This window comes from Lissotriton vulgaris, chromosome 9, assembly GCF_964263255.1.
Source record: "Lissotriton vulgaris chromosome 9, aLisVul1.2, whole genome shotgun sequence".
Taxonomy (NCBI): Eukaryota; Metazoa; Chordata; class Amphibia; order Caudata; family Salamandridae; genus Lissotriton; species Lissotriton vulgaris.
This window is the reverse complement of record NC_141697.1, coordinates 411,869,494-411,889,329: the sequence shown is the minus strand read 5'-3', so window position 1 is coordinate 411,889,329 and position 19,836 is coordinate 411,869,494. Positions and strand designations below refer to the sequence as shown.

General features: G+C 51.8%; 1 protein-coding gene across 1 annotated transcript in view; it reads right to left on the bottom strand.

Moving 5' to 3' along the window:
* DYNC1H1 (dynein cytoplasmic 1 heavy chain 1) overlaps window positions 1-19,836 on the bottom strand; it is a 1,654,074-nt gene that overhangs the window by 1,367,358 nt on the left and 266,880 nt on the right. The window contains exon 30 of the mRNA XM_086937823.1: window positions 162-402. Within this exon, the coding sequence (XP_086793949.1) occupies window positions 162-402 (241 nt within the window). The remainder of the gene's footprint in view (window positions 1-161; window positions 403-19,836) is intronic.

Genomic DNA, 19,836 nt, shown 5'->3' with positions numbered 1-19,836 from the left:
GCAGAATGCAGTACCGGAGAAGAACTAGCTTTGAATTGGTTACAAGAAACACATTCAGCGCTCATCAACGCATCTACAATTAACAACATATCTATACATCAAGACACAAATGCCATCCTAGGAGGAGCCAGAAAATATGGCTACAGGGCATTCATACTTACTTAAAGAATGGTACAATCTTGTTGGCAAGTACTTCTGCAGTACGGAAACCCTGAGAGTACAGCATGACCTGAGCAATCAACTGACGGTCTGGTTTTGTCATCGCCAAGCTCCTGAACAACTTCTTCAGATTGTCGGGCAGGTTAGATCTTCCAGCGTAACCAGGATTCATGGTGATGAAGATGGCCATGTCAGGACTCACTTTCACTTGTTTGTTCAACAGTTCACAAGTTATTGTAAAATCTAAAATTAAGATATAAAATATGATAATTTATAAATATGCAATAGTATCAAAATAGAGTTTTAAGATGTTTTGGTATTAATAAGCACATTAATTTCTGGAAATAAATCAGTGATGCAGTTTATAGGTGTTTATCAAAAAAGGAGGGTTCAAGATTTGTGGAAAAAGTATTATAAAATTCATAAACAATTTTAATTATTTTCACATTAAAATCTTGTACTGTAGTGTTATAAGATAGATGGTGTTGCTTGGACCAAAAACATGCCACTCTGGAAGATTGCGCGATGTAAGAAACACTGTGTGAAAAGCGAATGGGAAACAGTCAACTAGAGAACTCCCTATGTGCACGCAGTGGCAAATACTGCAGGAGGATATCTGCTGGCTTTGTGCAGCCGCTCTCAAAGCTTGGAAACATTGGAGTGTAAGTTTGTTGATGGAGTTGCCCTTGTATCGCACTGCATGGCAGCAGTATGGCTATCGGCGCTAGGACTATGAAAATCGTACTTGCTTTTGAATGTAGATCTTGGTCTAGAAATAAACCTGGAAAGAAGCTTATTTTTCTAAAACTGGTGTACATCTTTTTGAGTCGTGTGTCATTGAATAATCACTTTGTGTGTATAACAAATGTCTTACACTCCTCGGTGTTAGGCCTAAGGCTGCTCAACCACACTACCACAAACAAAAAACTTTGGGTTTGCATGGAAGCCCTGTACACTTCTCGGGGAATCTCCGGACTCTTTACACAATGTTACCAACTATTGGTATGCCACTTAAAGAGCCAGCTTCAGCATGCAGAAAAGTATTTTGTCAATTTTTGAGAAGATGAGGAAAATGGTACTTACCCAGTATACATATGTTCTTTGCATATACAGCTGTAGAGTCATATGCTGTGCATAGATCTCCATTTAGTGTTGGGCCCGGATGTTTGCACTTTGTTTTTCTTCGAAGTAGTCTTCTCCAGTCAGAGGGTAGGTGACTCCTCCTTTAGGGGATAGTGGGCATCAACTCCATTGTTAGATTGTTTTCCCGCAGAGGCTGATAATGGAGTTAGTAAGAGTAGTAAAAGGTTATGTCCATGAATGCATGTATCTAAGTAAGATGTTACTGCAACAGGTATAGGTACCCGGGGAGGAAAGTGGGCACTATAGGAAGGTACCTCCTGACTATGGTTGCCCCCAACTTTTTGCCCTGTGTTTTAGCTGGTTTTGGACATAGTCGACCTGGGACCCTGCCAATCAGGACCCCAGGCCTACTGCTCTCTCTTTAAAAATGGATTCCATGTACCCTAGGTACATTTCCAATTGGGACTGGGCCACCTTATCAGACCCTGTAACTCAGGGCATAGGTGTACCCAGGGCTGCCAGGGGCTGCAGCATGTATTATGCCACCCCTGGCTGGCCTCCTAAATTTGACACAACTGGCTGCATGACAGCTGGGGCAAAGTCGTGTAATCACCCTTTGCTGTAGGTGTAGTATACCTATACCTAACCCTAAAATGGACACACAGATTCCTATCAGTCACTCCTATGGCAGGCCTTGACAATCCTGAAGGCAGAGTGCTTGGAATCGTGTGAGATGGTGCTCTGGCATGAGCTGAGCCTGTCTGCAGCTTGCGGAACCAAGTCCTAATAGCTGTTCCATGATATCGCATACCTTATACTCTTAAGTGCATTATAATCCTCGCGGTTAAATGCTAACTTTGGTATTGCTTTATCAAAACATGTCGAGTAAGGTGTCATACGAATTGGAATACTAACCCCTCGCCAATTCTGGCGACGGGGTTAGCATTCCACCCTTCTAGAGGGACACGGCATGTATGTAACCGTGAACCCCGGTTAAAGTTAACTGAAGCCTCAGCTCCACAAAATGGATGCTACCACCACAGACACGAGTCTGACCTCCTGCTGCTGGGAGTCCTTCCAGCGAGGGAGGCTTGGACAAAGGGTTTCCTGTCAGGGGCGGTGCTAGCACCGTCCCAGACATGGTTTTGTGTATCCTGGGTAGGCAGGGCTTTTCAGGAAGGTGACTGCTGAGTGGCACCCCGGTGCTCACTACGCATAGGCCGGTCAGAACCAGTTCCAGGGGCACACCAGCCCCTGGCCTGGGGAAAGTCCGGCATGGCAGAGGGGTGTAACCACCCCCCTCCTAGTCCCACCCATAGGCAGGACCTAGTCACCGGGTCAGCCCCCTTTTTTAGTATAAAGATGGGAGCGGGCCCCCTGTTCAAATTAGATCTTTGGAATCAAGACACGACTTTCTTCGAAAGGACATCAAGATTTCTTCTTCAAGATTCTCCCTTGTGGCTAAGGAGTAGTCACCCTGCATCAAGCGGGCACCATCCTAAGAACACTGCGGTCTGCTGCAAGTCCTTCTTCACGAATCCGACGACCCAGCTCGACGAGACCCGGCTTCCCTGGCACCTCTGACCTCTACTCACCTCTACAGCAAAGCTGAGAACCGTGAGTGCGACGAGACCTCGAGGGACCGACGATCGCCAAGACTGCACGACTTCTTTGTAACAAGCCCACCGAGTCTTCCACTGGTGAGTGCTTTGGGGTCCGAGAAGCCCCAACCCTGAGCAGCTCCAGCACCGAAGATCAGCCCTCCAGCATCTCCACGATCTGCGTGGGGCCCTTCTGCTTTTGCGTGCTCACCGCGCTGTGTGGCTACTAGCCGGCTGGCTTGTGGCCTTCTTCACGACGCCCGACGACATCACTGCTGCTGGTCTGGTTGCTCCAGACTGGCCTTTGCTTCCTTCTTCAAGAGAGGCACCCCGGACCCTCCTGGTCCACTCCAGACGCCATTTTGAGTCCACCGCGTGGGCTTGAATTTGCCAAGGCTTTGTTGCCCAATCCTGGGTCCAGCGACGCCGACAGCTTCATCCATCGTGGGACAGCTCGCTCCTCCATCCTGGTCGCCGACAACGCCTCCTGGTCCGTGAGATCTGCAGAGCACAGAGTCACCCACTCACCTAGTCGAGGTGACTACCATCCGGTGCCCTCCTGGTGCCACCTGACTACTGGCTAGTAGTCACGAACTTGGTCCCCTCTGCTTTCAGGTGTCATTTATCTTCAAGATCCAGGCTTGGATCACTTCGAACTCTCTTCACTGGTCGCCTGCCAGCAACTTCTTTCTTCCAGGCTCCTGGTCCGTCTACGAGGATTCCCGACGTCTTTTGAGTCCTATGCAGCTGCAGCCCCTGGGCTAGGTAACTTCGGCATTTCGGTGCCCCAGCATAGCCTCACTATCCAAGGGTCAGAATCTACTTTCGTTTTCTCCCTACCAGGTCGGGTTCGCCCGAGAACACTAACTTTGCAATTACTAGCTACCATAGACTTTGTCCATTATCACGCGTGAGAGTGCACATTCTGCACCCGAGTCCCCTGGGTCTTCTAGAAGTAATCTAACGATTCTATAGTCAAGTCCTAGCGATTCCAAAGGCTATTAGTACTGTACTTACCTGCTAGTAATTTCGCATTCCACTTTCAGAGTATATGGTTTTCCGTGCCCCTCGGGCATTTGTATATACTGTGCTAACTTAAGTATTTTTGTAAGAGTTTTGGTTTGTGCTTAGTACCCTGTCCTCAAAGAGTACAGGGCTGTTGTGATTCTTAATAAATAACTGTTTATTTTCATAACACTAGTGTGGTGTCCTTTCACTGGGTATTCAAGGGGTATATGTGTGGTAAACAGCTGGCTTAACACGCCCTCTCGAGTCTTTAGCCTTAGACTGCTCGTATCCATGCTACTAGGATAGCTGGTCTATAAGGTTGACTTACAACCAATCATCAATAAGGGTTGCTGGACTGATACATAGTGTTCACTAGAATAGTGAGCACTGCATATCAGGCCACCTTCTCACAGGCACCTGTCAGACCCCAGTAAATGGTACCCAAGGTACCAAGGGCATGGTGACCAGAGAAGACCCCTAAGGGCTGCAGCACTTATTGTGTCACCCTTAGGGGGACTGTACCCTGACACCCACACACTGCCTTTGCAGCCAGAGTGTCCAAGTACAGAACTAAACAAGAAGTCGACATGGCGCACATCCCTGTGTGCCATGCCCACAAAACCCACTGCCCTGGCATACATCAGTCACCTCTCTAGCTGGGTGCCCTATGCCAGTGATGTGGGCACAGGTGCATGAGCCCTGTGCCCCTACAGCATAGGTCTTCAAACTTTTTGATGCTGAGACCCCCTTGTAAAACCTTTTTAGGCGTAAGGACCCCCTTCCGACAAAAGTTTCTAGAAACGGGTACTCCTCATCATCAACTTTTGACAACCATAAATGCGCCTGTTAGACCTCATCACATCATCCATCAGTCATCCACCCACACTTTCACACATCCATCCATCCATCCTTACATCCATCCTTCCATCCATACATCCACCCTTTCATCCTTCCATCCATACATCCATCCTTTACCCTTCCATCCATCCATCCACCCATCCACCCATCCACCCATCCACCCATCCACCCATCATCCAACCATCATTCATCCATGCAACCTTTTATCCATCCATACATCCATCCATCCACCCTTTCATCCTTCCATCCGTCCACCCTTTCATTCCTTACATCTATCCTTCACCCATCTATTCTTCACCCATCCACCCTTTCATCCTTCCATCCATCCATCCATCCATCCATCCATCCATCCATCCACCCTTTCATCCTTCTATCCATACATCTATCCTTTACCCATCCACCCTTCCATCCATCCACCCGTCATTCATCCACCCACCTTTTCACACATCCGTCCATGCAACCCTTTATCCATCCATACATCCATCCACCCTTTCATCCTCCATCCATCCTTTCATTCATACATCCATCCACCCTTTCATCCTTTCATCCATCCATCCATCCATCCATCCACCCATCCATCATTCACCCCCCACCTTTTCACACATCCATCCATGCATCATTCATCCATGCAACCTTTTATCCATCCATACATCCATCCACCCTTTCTTCCATCCATCCTTCATCCGTCCACCTTTTCATCCTTCCATCCATCCATCCCTTTCATCCATTCATCCCTTTCATCCATTCATCCTTACATCCATACATCTATGCTTCATCCATCTATCCTTCACCCCTCCACCCCTCCACCCCTCCACCCCTCCACCCCTCCACCCCTCCACCCCTCCACCCCTCCACCCCTCCACCCCTCCACCCCTCCACCCATCCATCCACCCATCCTTGCATCCTTCCATCCATACAACCATCCTTTACCCATCCACCCTTCCATCCATCTACCCATCATTCATCCACCCACCTTTTCACACATCCATCCATCATTCATCCATGCAACCTTTTATCCATCCATACATCCATCCACCCTTTCAACCATATATCTATCCTTCATCCATCCACCCTTTCATTCATCCACCCTTTCAACCATATATCTATCCTTCATCCATCCACCCTTTCATTCATCCACCCATCTTTTTACACATATATCCATCCATCATTCATCCATGCAACCTTTTATCCATCCACACATCCGCCTACCCTTCCACCCTTTCATCCATCCACCCTTTCATCCACCCTTTCACCCTTCCATCCATCCACCCTTCCATCCATCCACCCGTCATTCATCCACCCACCTTTTCACACATCCGTCCATGCAACCCTTTATCCATCCATACATCCATCCACCCTTTCATCCTTTCATCCATCCATCCATCCATCCATCCACCCATCCATCATTCACCCCCCACCTTTTCACACATCCATCCATGCATCATTCATCCATGCAACCTTTTATCCATCCATACATCCATCCACCCTTTCTTCCATCCATCCTTCATCCGTCCACCTTTTCATCCTTCCATCCATCCATTCATCCCTTTCATCCATTCATCCCTTTCATCCATTCATCCCTTTCATCCATCCATCCTTCATCCGTCCACCCTTTCATCCTTACATCCATACATCTATGCTTCATCCATCTATCCTTCACCCTTCCACCCCTCCACCCCTCCACCCCTCCACCCCTCCACCCCTCCACCCCTCCACCCCTCCACCCCTCCACCCATCCTTGCATCCTTCCATCCATACAACCATCCTTTACCCATCCACCCTTCCATCCATCTACCCATCATTCATCCACCCACCTTTTCACACATCCATCCATCATTCATCCATGCAACCTTTTATCCATCCATACACCCTTTCAACCATATATCTATCCTTCATCCATCCACCCTTTCATTCATCCACCCTTTCAACCATATATCTATCCTTCATCCATCCACCCTTTCATTCATCCACCCATCTTTTTACACATATATCCATCCATCATTCATCCATGCAACCTTTTATCCATCCACACATCCGCCTACCCTTCCACCCTTTCATCCATCCACCCTTTCATCCACCCTTTCACCCTTCCATCCATCCACCCTTTCATCCATCCATCCATCCATCCACCCTTTCATCCATCCATCCATCCATCCACCCTTTCATCCATCCATCCATCCATCCATCCATCCATCCATCCATCCATCCATCCATCCATCCACCCACCCTTTCATCCATCCACCCACCCTTTCATCCATCCACCCTTTCATCCACTCATCATTCATCCATCCACCTTTTCACATATCCATCCATCCTTCATCCTTACATCCATCCACCCATCCATCATTCATCCACCCACCTTTTCTGTGCCTCTCTCATGGGGGGTGGGTGGGGGGGGGGGGGGGGGGTCAGTATCTCTGAGTCTTCTTCCTTCTTTCCCCCTCATGGGAGGGCATCTCTGTGCCTCCCTGCTGGGGGCGGGAGGGGGGGACGTGTCACGGGACCCACAGCTCCAGGCGAGCAACAACCATTATACTCAAAGGGCTACACTACAGCCTGCTCCCCCAGATCCCACCCCCACCCACTTTCCCCCCTCCCCCAGCTCGTGTGTGTGAGCCCGACTGAAACAGTTTCAGGGACACACACACAGCCACACCAGAGTACTTGACAGGTCTTTAAAAGACCTACTTGTTAATGAGCCTTTGATGTTTCACACCTCGGTGTGAATTAGGCCTCCGCCATGAGCACCCTCGATCAGCCCAACGCCAGGAATTGCATGCCCCTGGCAGAATCTGCGACCCCCTTCCAAGGACTCCATGACCCCCCTGGGGGTCGCGCCCCACAGATTGAAGACCTCTGCCCTACAGTATCCAGGGCCATTCCTGGGCACTGTAAGTGCAATGATGCCATTAAGAGTATATGGTGCTGGGAGGTCGTCATTACGAACTCCACAGCACTATAATGGCTACACTGAAGACTGACAAGTTTGATAAACTTCTCAGCACATTAAACCAACACTGATGCCAGTGTGGGATTTTATGTAAAATGCATCCCAGAGGGCATCTTAGAGATGCCCCTTGAAACCTAACCTACAATCCACGTCTGGACAGAGTGGCTGCCCAGGCTGCCACACAGCAGATATGTTGCTGGACCCCGGGTGGAGAGCCCCTCGCTCTCCTGGGCCTGCAACAATGCACATCCTGGGCGAGGTGCTAGGTCTCCTCCCCCAGGATGGGCAGGGGGAACCTTCCAAGGCATGTCGCCTTTGTGAGCTTTGCCAGGCAACTTACTGTACTCAGCAACTGGCCCCCACCAGTTCCAACCCCCACTCTGGCGGGAAGACTGGCGGGAAAACCCTACGTCAGAAGGGGGGTGTGCCAGCCAGTGCCTACCCCACCCATCAGGTGGGAGGGGCAAGGTGAAGCACGACCCAAAGCTCCGGAAATCTTGAAGATGGGGAGCCCTGCCCAATCACAACTAGGCTCCTGCGCCCCTCCCACAGGAGAGGAGCAGGTATGGGGTTGTGCCCACCCCAGGACAGGGACAGGGACCCATTGGTCCCTGCCCTTGCCCTACATGTAACGTCCCTAAACGTAGTATTTAGGGGCAACCTGAACCTTCCTTACGGAGATCCCGATAAGAAAAGAAGAAAGAAGATCACGCCGTGCAGCTGCTCACAACAGGACACCAACTGACTTGGCCCCAGCCCTACCGGCCTGTCGATCCTGGAACCTGCTCCTGCTTAATCCCAGCAACTCCTGCAGACAGCAACCTTGGGAAACCAAGAGGACCTGCCCGCCTTGACCCTCTTAAAGACTGGGACTCCCAAAAGCAGAGGCTCTGCCTTAACAACCAACCCCCTGGTGCCAGCCAGGAAGCTCAAGACCAACCCACTCTGCACCCGCCCAGCCCGGCCCATGCCCGAGTGATCCAAGACCATGAGGACGTGCCCCCGGCGACTGGGACCTGAAGTCCAGTGCCCAAAGACCCTCCTCGACAAACCAGACAACGCCTGCAGCCTCAGAACCAGGGACCCCTCCAACCGTGAACATGCTGAGGGGTAAGATTTCCAGACACCCAAAGACACCCCTGCACCGGCACCCTGAAGCTCCCTGTGCCTTTCTTTGGGGTACCTGCCTCTTCTCCAAGATCCCAACTTACCTCTCCAAGTGGTGGTCGTACCTGAAGAATCACTGCCCCAGAGTCTGCTGCCTTTGTACCCTTTTTACCTTTCCAATTGAATGACATTGAGCGCCTGACGGCTCAAAAGCACCCTGCACCCAGCCGCCCGAGTGCATCTGGCAGTTCAAACTTTGCCCTATCCTACTTCCCCATTTGTCCAGAGCAAGTGACCAGGAGCCCAGCTCCCACAGCCGTGTGACCGAAGGCCCCCTGCCCCTCATTGGATAACATTGGGCCTAACTACCTCTGCAACCAGCTGCCCCTGTGCCGCTGAGGATGAACCAACTGTACCTACCTGACCCTGGGGGACCCCTGGGTCTATGCCCAGAACCTTAACTTTACCAGTTGGGTACTCACCTGGAAACTGGTGACTCAATTCCCTGCTATTGGAGAACATTGACTGGTTTGACTCGAAAAATCTTCTAAGTGTGAAGTTTTGAAAACTTAAAATATTCCTATAAAATCAGCCGAATTCCAAAGTACTCACCTGTGATCAGGAGAGAAGCCAGTACTGTATCTTGTCGCCCAGTACTGAACCGCAAAAGTAATTCCTTACCTTAGAATATCCCAGGGCGTCATACTGGATCCGGAAAGTTTTGCGTAGCAGTACCCATGCACGTCGGTAGGCGTCGTCTGCGGCTCCGAGTCAGTCGTCGGCGTCGTGATCGCCGGGATGACGGAGTACTTAGATGCCGCCCCCGCGCACTGACATCAGTTCTTGTACATAGCTTTCCACGCCGGGAACGCATAGCCATGCCAGAGACCGACAATGGTGCCATGAAACTAGTGCCCTCAAAGGGAAATACCATAACACTAGATATCGGTTCGCATAACGGGAAGGATGGGTGGGGTGGTAAGGAATCTAACACGAACTACTGTTTTTTACAGATATATCGTTACCGGAGGTAAGTAACTTGTGCATCTGAAAGAAACACGTTCGTGTTGGATTCCTTACCTTGGAATAGATACCCCAGCAATACAAACCCCGGTGGTGGGTCTGCGAACCAAGATCACACCAGAAAGTCCTGGAGAACGGAACGGCCAAAAAAGCCATCTCTCCGGACTTGGCTGTCCAGGCAGTAGTGTCAAGCAAACGTGTGCAGCGAGGCCCACATAGCTGTCTGACAGATGCCCTGCAAGGGGACTCCCCGACCCAGGGCAGTAGTAGCCGCCGTGGCCCGAGTGGAATGGGCCCTCAGCCAACAGGAGGCTCCTTTTTCGCCAAGGAGTAGCAGACCTTGATGCACAACACGACCCACCGAGAGATGGCCCACTTGTGCACCTCCCGTCCCTTCTTAGCGCCCATATGAGAAAGTGGCTCTATATATACACTGGACTAGAATGAAGTACAGTGTGTATAGAGTCCACCAACCCCAGAGGTAGCTTGGTCGAGCAGTAAGGCAGTACCAGAGGACAGTGTAAAGCATTTGTTATACCCACTCAGTCAGCAAAAGATTTCACACACTCAAGTACTGAACTCCAGACCAATTGTTTTTATATCCACAGATATAGGTGTTTTATTTTTAGAACCAACAATTATAAAAATATACTTTTTTTGTTATGAGTTCTCTCATGTAAAGACTTTGCAAGGGAGCAATAAAGTTTGTGCACACAATTAATACAGTATTGACAGTAATATACACAATCCTAAAACACGCTATAGCATTAAGCTCAATGGGTTTTCCACATGTAAGTACAGCTGATTACTATATAGATTAATTTAGTAGTCCCAGGACTAGATCTTAGATTCAGTCCTGGGGTCTAAGCTGAAACCATATTAGCAAAAACGTTTTAGTTACTGTAGTGAATTTTCATGAATATAAAGCGGTTTTAAAAGTTCGCACTTAGAAACTTTTCAATGGAAATCATTCAGGTTGCAGGTAAAGTACGATCGAGTTACTTTTTTAATGCAGTACTTGTCTCCTAGGGCCAGCACTGGGGTCTCAACTCAAAACAGGTAGGTAATTGTCTTTCAGTATTTCGTGTGATTTTTAAAGAGGATTTCAAGTTTTCAAAAGTAGACACAGAAAAAATTTCATAGAAAAGCAGACAATGGGTTGCTATGGAGAAAATACAGATTACTTTTGCGATTCAGTACTGGCTGAAAGGTACAGTACTGGCTTCTCCCCTGATCACAGGTGAGTATTTCGGAATTTGGCTGATTTTATGTGAATATTATTAAATTTCAAAACTTCGCACATTTTCGAGTCAAAATGAGTCAATGTTATCCAATGGCAGGTAAGTAAATTACCGGTTTCCAGGTGAGTACTTGGTTGGTGAAGTTAAAGTTCTGGGCATAGACTCAGGGGACCCACAGGGTCAGGTAAGTACAGTTAGTTCACTCCCAGCAGCACAGGGGCGGCCGGGTGCAGAAGTAGGTAGGCCCAATGATATCCAATGAGGGAAGGGGGGCCTTCGGTTTGTGGCTGCTGGCTAGCAAGCCACACGGCTGTGGGAGCTGGTCTCCTGGTCACTTGCTCAGGGCAAGGGGGGGAATTAGGATAGGACACAGGGGTCACAGCCAGCGGCACTCGGGCGGCTGAGTGCAGGGTGTTTTTGAGCCGCCAGGCGCTCAATGTTATCCAGTGGGAAATGCCAAAATGGAACAAAGGCTGCAGGCTTGGGGACGGAGACTCTCCAGGGGCGACCAGCACTTCGAGAGGTAAGTTGGGATCTTGGAGCACAGGTAGGTACCCCAAAGGGAGGCACAGGGGGAAGTAGGGTGCCAGGTGCAGGGGTGTCTTTAGGTGTCGGAAAAGCTTACCCTCGGCTGGTCGTGGTTGGGGTGGCCCCTGTTTCTGAGACTGCAGGCGTCGGCTGGTTCGTGGAGGAGGGTCTTTGGGCAATGGACTTCAGGTCCCAGTCGCCAGGGGGACGTCCTCGTGGTCTTGGTTCGGTTGGGCCTGGCCCGGGCTCGGCGGGTGCAGAGTGGGCTGGTCCGGAGCTTCCTGGTTGGCACCAGGTGGGTTGTTGCAGCAGAGCCTCTACTGATGGGAGTCCCAGTCTACAAGAGGGTCAAGGCAGGCAGGTCCTCTGGGTGTCCCAAGGTTGCTGTCCGCAGGAGTCTCCGGGATTAAGCAGAAGCAGGTTCCAGGATCGACAGTCCGGTAGGGCTGGGGCCAAGTCCGTTGTTGTAGTCCTGTTAGCAGCTGCACGGCGAGTCGTCTTCTTGATCTTCTTTCTTCTTTTTGTATCGGGATCGGAGGAAGAATGCTTCAGGGAGCCCCTAAATACTTAATTTAGGGGCGTTACCCCAGGGCAGGGACCCATTGGTCCCTGTCCTTGTCCTACCTGTGAGTACACCCCCTAGCCTGCTCCTCTCCTGTGGGAGGGGGGCAAGAGCCAAGCTGTGATTGGGCAGAGCTCCCCATCTTCAAGATGGCCGGAGCCCGGGGTTGTGCTTCACCTCATCTCCCCCACCTGAGGGGTGGGGTTGGCACAGGCTGGCACACCCCCCTTCCTAACTTAGTTTTTCCCGCCAGTCTTCCCGCGAGAGTGGGGGGCAGGACTGGTGGGGGCTGGTTGCTGGGTACAGCAAATGGTCTGGAGAACCTCACAGAGGCGGCATGCCTTTGAAGCTTCCCCCTGCCCATCCTGGGGGAGGAGACCTAGCACCTCGCCCAGGATGTGCATTGTTGCAGGCCCAGGAGAGCGGGGGCTCTCCTACCGAGGGGTCCAGCAACAGGTCTGTTGTGTGGCAGCCTCTACAGCCACTCAGCCAGACGTGGATTTTAAGTTAAGTTTTCAGGGGGCATCTTTAAGATGCCGTCTGGTGCATTTTACATTAAATCTCACAATGGCATCAGTGCGTGTTTAATGTGCTGAGAAGTTTGGTACCAAACTTGTCAGACTTCAGTGTAGACATTATGGTACTGTGGAGTTCGCAATGACAACCTCCTAGCACCATATACTCTTAATGGCCTCACTGCACTTACAGTGCCCAGGAATTACCCTGGGTACTGTAGGGTACAAAAGGGGGTGGTGATGGATCTGAATCAATCAAACACTCACACCCAGTCAAACAATCTGGGTTTAATCCATCACCTTTCTTTAGCCCACTCTGCCACCCCAGTTCAGACATGGCTATATGCAAATCAGTCCGACCCTGTGCCTCATGGTAACAGTCCAGCCCGAACTGCCAAGCCATGTCTTCCCTGGACCAGAAACAAGCTTCCGAGGACCGGTTTCTGGCATTCCAGCCGTCTTCAGCCCGGCTTGCTTGAATCCAGTAGCAAAGTGAGCAAGGGAATGCCAGAAACCGGTCCTCGGAAGCTTGTTTCCGGTCCAGGGAAGGCATGGCTAGGCAGTTCGGGCTGGACTGTTACCACGAGGCACAGGGTCAGACTTGATTTGCATATGGCCATGTCTGAACTGGGGTGGTGTGGAGTGCAAAAAAACGATGGATTTAGGCCCAGATCTCTGTACTGGGGTGAATGTATGACATTGTTCTGCATTCGGTCCATCAACTGTGGTTTTTGCATGGGTACTGTAGGGGCACAGGGCTCATGCCCCTGGGCCCACACCACTGGCATAGGGCACCCAGCTAAAGGGGTGTCTGATGTATGCCAGGGCAGTGGGTTCGTGGGCATGGCATACAGGGATGTGTGCCATGTCGACTCTGTTTAGTTCTGTACCTAGGCACTCACCCTGCCAAAGGCAGTGGGTGGGTACCCAGGTGCAGGGCCCCTAAGGGTGGCACAATAAGTGTTGCAGCCCTTACGGGTCTTCTCTGGTCACCATGCCATGGGTACCGCTGATAGGTGGCCAGAGATGCCAATTGGGTTTTGTTTCAACACAGTTTTTAGGGAAGGAACACAGGCCCCAAGAACCTGGTTGGCAGGAGCCCAGGGCACACTCAGTCAAAGAACATCAGCAATTCAGAAAGAAGAGGGGGCATACGAAGGCAAGAAAGATGGCACTTTCTCACAGCCCACATAACCAACAAAGAGCTGGTCATCCACCCGGAACTGGCGTATGCGGTCTAGATAGAACGAGAGCGCACATTTTGGGTCCAGACGGTGGAGCCGCTCTTCCTCTTTCGAGGGGTGCGGAGACGGAAAGAAGATGGGCAAGATGATGGACTGCAGAATATGAAAAGCTGTAACCACTTTGGGCAGAAAAGAAGGACGAGTTCTCAAGACAACTTTGTCCGGATGGACAGACAGGAAAGGAGGCTTAGAAGATAGGGCCTGGAGCTCACTCACTCTCCTGGCAGAGTTGATTGCAAACAGGAATGCAGTCTTAAGAGTCAGAAGACGAAGAGGGCAATTGTTAAGTGGCTCGAAAGGAGAACACTTCAAATAGGTTAGAACAAGGTTCAAGTCCCACTGAGGCATCAAGAAACGAACAGGAGGATGTGTGTGATGCCTTTCAATAATCTATTTACAACAGGGGACTTGGAAAGAGAAGGCTGATCAGGGAGCCTCAACAAGGCTGAAATGGCAGAGAGGTAGCCTTTGATAGTGCCGAGAGCAGAGCCCTGCTGGGCAAGAGAAAGAAGAAAGAGAAGAACCTCTGAAAGGGGTGCGGAGAGTGGATCCACAGCCTTTGCTGTGACCCATGCCACAAATTTGTTCCACCTGCAGGCATATACCGATTTTGTGGAGGGACGCCTTGCTGCCAGAATCACGTCACAGACTTCAGGAGGCAAGTCAAATGGCCTCAACTGTCGCCGCTCAATCTCCACGCATGGAGGTGGAGACTGGACTGGTTCGGGTGGAGGACAGTGTCCTGCTGCTGTGAGAGAAGGTCCTTCCGAAAAGGCAGACGAATCGGGAGATCGACTGACTCACAAGTTACTACTTGTGAAACAATGCACAAGTTACTACTTGTGTAACGATATATCTGTAAGAGACGTTAGTTAGTGATAGATTCCTTACCTTAGAATATCCCCAGGCGTCAGACTGGATCCGGAAACTTTTGCGTAGCAGTACCCTTGCGCGTCGGTAGGCGTCATCTGCGGCTCCGCGTCCGTCGTCGGCGTCGTGGGCGCCGTGATGACGTTGGAGTACTTAAACGCCGCCTCCGCGTGCTGACGTTAGTTCTTAGACAGCTATTTCGCGCCAGAAGCGCAGAGCCATGCCAAAAAACAACACCGGTGCCATGAAACTAGGGCCCTAAAAGGGGAGGACCTTAACCCTAGATATCGGTTCGCAGAACGGGGAGGATGGGAGGGTCAGTAAGGAATCTATCACTAACTAATGTCTCTTACAGATATATTGTTACACAAGTAGTAACTTGTGCATCTGAAAGACACGTCGGTGATAGATTCCTTACCTTAGAATAGATGCCCCAGCAATACCAACCCCGTGGTGGTGGGTCTGCGAATGAATAATCACACCAGAAAGTCCTGGAGGACGGAACGGCCAAAGTAGCCATCCCTTCGGACTTGACTGTCCAGGCAATAGTGTCTTGCAAACGTGTGCAGCAAGGCCCATGTAGCCGCCTGGCAAATGTCCTGCAAGGGCACACCTTTGCCCAAGGCAGTTGTAGAGGCTGTGGCTCGAGTGGAATGAGCCCTCAGTTCCTTCTTAGCCAAGGAGTAACACGCCTGGATGCACAAGATAATCCCTTTCTTAGCGCCCGCGTATCCAACAAAGAGTTGATCATCCACCCAGAACTGTTGTGTGCGATTCAGATTAAATGAGAGCGCACATTTTGGGTCGAGACGGTGGAGCCTCTCCTCCTCTTTCGAGGGGTGCGGAAGCGGAAAGAAGGTGGGCAACGTGATGGATTGCCCAATGTGGAAGGCTGTGACTACCTTGGGTAGGAAGGAGGGCCTCGTCCGTAACACAACCTTGTCCGGATGGACAGAAAGGAAAGGAGGCTTACAAGATAGAGCCTAGAGCTCACTCACTCTCCTGGCAGAGGTGATGGCTACCAGGAAGGCAGTCTTCAAAGAGAGAAGGCGAAGAGGACAGTTGTGAAGCAGCTCAAAGGGAGCACACATCAGAAAGGTAAGAACCAGGTTCAAGTCCCACTGAGGCATCACAAAGGGAATAGGAGGGAACGTATGAGTGATGCCCTTCAGGAATCGATTAACGATAGGGGACTTGAACAAGGAAGGTTGGTCAGGCAGCCTCAAAGTCTGAAAGAGCTGAAAGATAGCCCTTGACAGTGCCCAGAGCAGATCCCTGATGGGCAAGAGAAAAGAAAGAGGAGAACCTCAGAAAGAGGGGCATTGAGGGGATCCACAGCCTTTGCTGTGCACCATGCCACAAATCTGTTCCACCTGCAGGCGTATACAGACTTTGTGGAGGGACGCCTGGCTGCCAGAATGATGTTACAGACTTCAGGAGGCAAGTCAAATGGCCTCAACTGTCGCCGCTCAATCTCCAAGCAAGGAGGTGGAGACTGGACAGGTTCGGGTGGAGGACCGTCCCCTGCTGCTGCGACAGAAGGTCCTCCTGAAGAGGCAGACGAACCGGGGGATCAACTGACATACTGAGTAGCTCAGGATACCAGTTTCTTCGTGCCCAGTCCGGAGCCACAAGGATGACTTGTGCCCGGTCGCGCTTGATCTTCAGCACTCTGGGCAGAAGTGGTATAGGCGGAAAGGCGTACAACAGACCGCAGCTCCACTCGCGACGAAAAGCGTCTCCGAGCGAGTGCCGCCTTGGAAATTCCAACGCGCAGAACTGATGACATTGCGCATTCTCTTCTATGGCGAATAGATCTAACCAAGGCTCTCCCCATTGCTGAAAGAGGCCTTGCGCCACGTCCGAGTTTAGACGCCATTCGTGATCCATCATGCACAGACGGCGGAGTTCGCCCGCCCTGGCATTCAGAGAGCCTGCCAGGTGTTGAACCACCAGGGTCTCACCCTGACATTCCAGCGCAGAGCCTCCTGGCATAGGGTCCACGACCCCACCCCGCCCTGTTTGTTGCAGTACCGCATGGCGGTGGTGTTGTCTGTGAACACTTGCACCACAGTCCCCCGAACAGAGGGGAAGAATGCCTTTAGTGCTAGACGAATCCACCGCAGCTCCAAAAGGTTGATATGGAGCCGGGACTCCGCCGGAGACCAGAGGCCTCTGATCTCCGCCTCTCCCATGTGGCCTTTCCAGCCCTGGAGGGACGCGTCCGTCACAACCACGTGCTCCGGGTGGGGTAGGGAGAGGGATCTGCCACTGACCCAATCGCGGTCCGTGAGCCACCACTGCAGTTGTCTCGCAGTGCCCTCCGAGATCAAGACATGATCGGACAGGTTACCCTGATGCTGGGCCCACTGAAACCTCAGGTCCCACTGCAGAGCCCGCATCCGCCACCGGGCGTGATGCACCAGAAGGATGCAGGAGGCCATCAGCCCCAGAAGCCGCAGCGTCAACCTGACCAAGACTCGGGATAAAGGCTGAAAGATGGGAATCAGAGCCTGTATATCCCGAACCCGCTGTTCGGGAGGGTAAACCCGAAACTGCGCCGAGTCGAGAACCGCTCCGATGAAGAGGAGCTTCTTAGAAGGACACAGGTGCAACTTCGGCACATTGATGGAGAACCCCAGCAAATGCAGGAGTTCGGCCGTAGTCTGGAGGTGGCTGACGACTGTCTGGGGTGAGCCCGCCTTCAACAACCAGTCGTCGAGGTAGGGGAAGACTGAGACCTCTAACCTGCGCAGATGAGCTGCGACCACCGCCATCACCTTCGTGAACACCCGTGGGCCCTGGTAAGGCCGAAGGGGAGCACAGTAAACTGAAAGTGCTCTTGGCCTACCATGAACCGCAGGTAACGCCGGTGGGCCGGCAGGACGGGGATGTGAAAATAAGCGTCCTGCAAGTCCAACGCTACCAGCCAGTCTCTAGGGTCCAGGGCAGCTAGGACCTGAGCCAAAGTCAGCATCTTGAATTTCTCCTTCCGGAGGAAGCCGTTGACGTTCCGCAGGTCCAAGATAGGGCGTAGGTCCCCTTTGCCCTTCTTGGGTACCAGAAAGTAGTGTGAGTAACATCCACACCCTACTTCTGACCCAGAAGAGGGCCGTGACTTCCTCTTGCAGAAGTTGCAAGTGATCCCCCAGCATGCGGTGGAATTGCGGTGGCATGGATGGAGGGGTCGCCTCGAAGGGGAGGAAGTAGCCCCTTCGGACGATCTGCAGCATCCACCTGTCCGACGTGGGAGAGGTGATGGCGAACCCTGCCTCCCACAGGCATCACATGGGCCTGAAAACTTGGACTAGGAAGGTTTTGAGGCGGGTGCTGTGGAGGGAGGCGTGGACTGGCCTCGCCGTTGTCCCCGACCGCCACCACGGCGTTTTCCACGGCCGCCACCGCGCTGTTGAACATTCTGCAGCGTGTGGCTGGCAGCACGTGTGGGGGCGCACCTTCCGTGGCCACAAAAGGATCGAAAGGCACCAGATTGCTGGCGTGGGGCCGAGAGGCTCAAGGACTTAGCCGTAGCCCTGGAGTCCTTAAAACGTTCCAGCGCATGGTCTGCCTTGTCACCGAAGAGGCGACAGCCATCGAACGGCATGTCCAGAAGTGTGGCCTGGACATCGGCCGAGAAGTTGGCGGACCTCAACCAGGCGTGGCGTCGAACCACCACCGTCGTTGCCATTGCCCTGCCCAGTGAGTCCGTGGTATCCAGCCCACACAGGATGGAATATTGCGCTGCATCCGGTCCTCCGCAAGGGTTTGGGCGAGTTTATCCCGGACCTCCTCCGGACATTGTGGCAGCACTTCCGCAACCACGTCCCACAGGGTGTGGGTGTAGCGGCGCAAGAGACAGGTGGTATTGACAGACCGCAGCCTTAAGCTTAGGGACGAGAACACCTTCCCGAACTGTTCATATCTCTTGGATTCCCGGTCAGGCGGGGCCGACGGGAACGCGGTCTGGGGATTGGAGGCCTGGATGACCAGGCTCTCGGGGTGGGATGGGTGGACAAAAAGCAAGCGTTGCCCGGGGCCGGGCGGTAGCGTCTGGCCACGTTCCTATCCACAGGAGGACCTGTGGCGGGCTTGGACCAAGTGTAGGAAGGTGGATACCTGACTATGGTTGCCCCCAACTTTTTGCCTGGTGTTTTGCTGGTTTTCCGATTTAGTTGACTTGGGGCCCTGCCAATCATGACACCAGGCCTACTGCTCTCTCTCTAAAATGGATTCCATGTACCTTAGGTACATTTCTAATTGGTACTGGGTCACCTTATCAGACCCTGTAACTCAGGGCATAGGTGTACCCAGGGCCTACCAGGGGCTGAAGCATGTATTATGCCACCCCTGGCTGGCCATCTAAATCTGACACAACTGGCTGCACGACAGCTGGGGCAAGGTGGTGTAATCACCCTTTGCTTTAGATATAGTATACCTACATCTAACCCTAAAATGGACACACAGATTCCTATCAGTCACTCCTGTGGCAGGCCTTGACAATCCTGAAGGCAGAGTGCTTGGAATCGTGTGAGATGGTGCTCTGGCATGAGCTGAGCCCGTTTGCAGCTTGCGGAACCAAGTCCTAATAACTGTTCCATGATAACGCATACCATATACTCTTAAGTGCATTATAATCCTCGCGGTTAAATGCCAACTCTGGTATCGCTTTATCAAAACATGTCGAGTAAGGTGTCATACGAATTGGAATACTAACCTCTCGCCAATTCTGGCGACGGGGTTAGCATTCCACCCTTCTAGAGGGGCACGACATGTATGTAACTGTGAACCCCGGTTAAAGTTAACTCAAGCCTCAGCATCACAAAATGGATGCTGCCACCACAGACACAAGTGTGACCCCCTGCAGCTGGGAGTCCTTCCAGCGAGGGGAGCTTGGACAAAGGGTTTCCTGTCAGGGGCGGTGCTAGCACCATCCCAGACAGGGTTTTGTGTATCCTGGGTAGGCAGGGCTTTACAGGAAGGTGACTGCAAGTGGCACCCCGGTGCTAACTACGCATCTGCCTGCTAGAACCAGTTCCAGGGGCCCACCAGCCCCTGGCCTGGGAAAAGTCCGGCATGGGAGAGGGGTG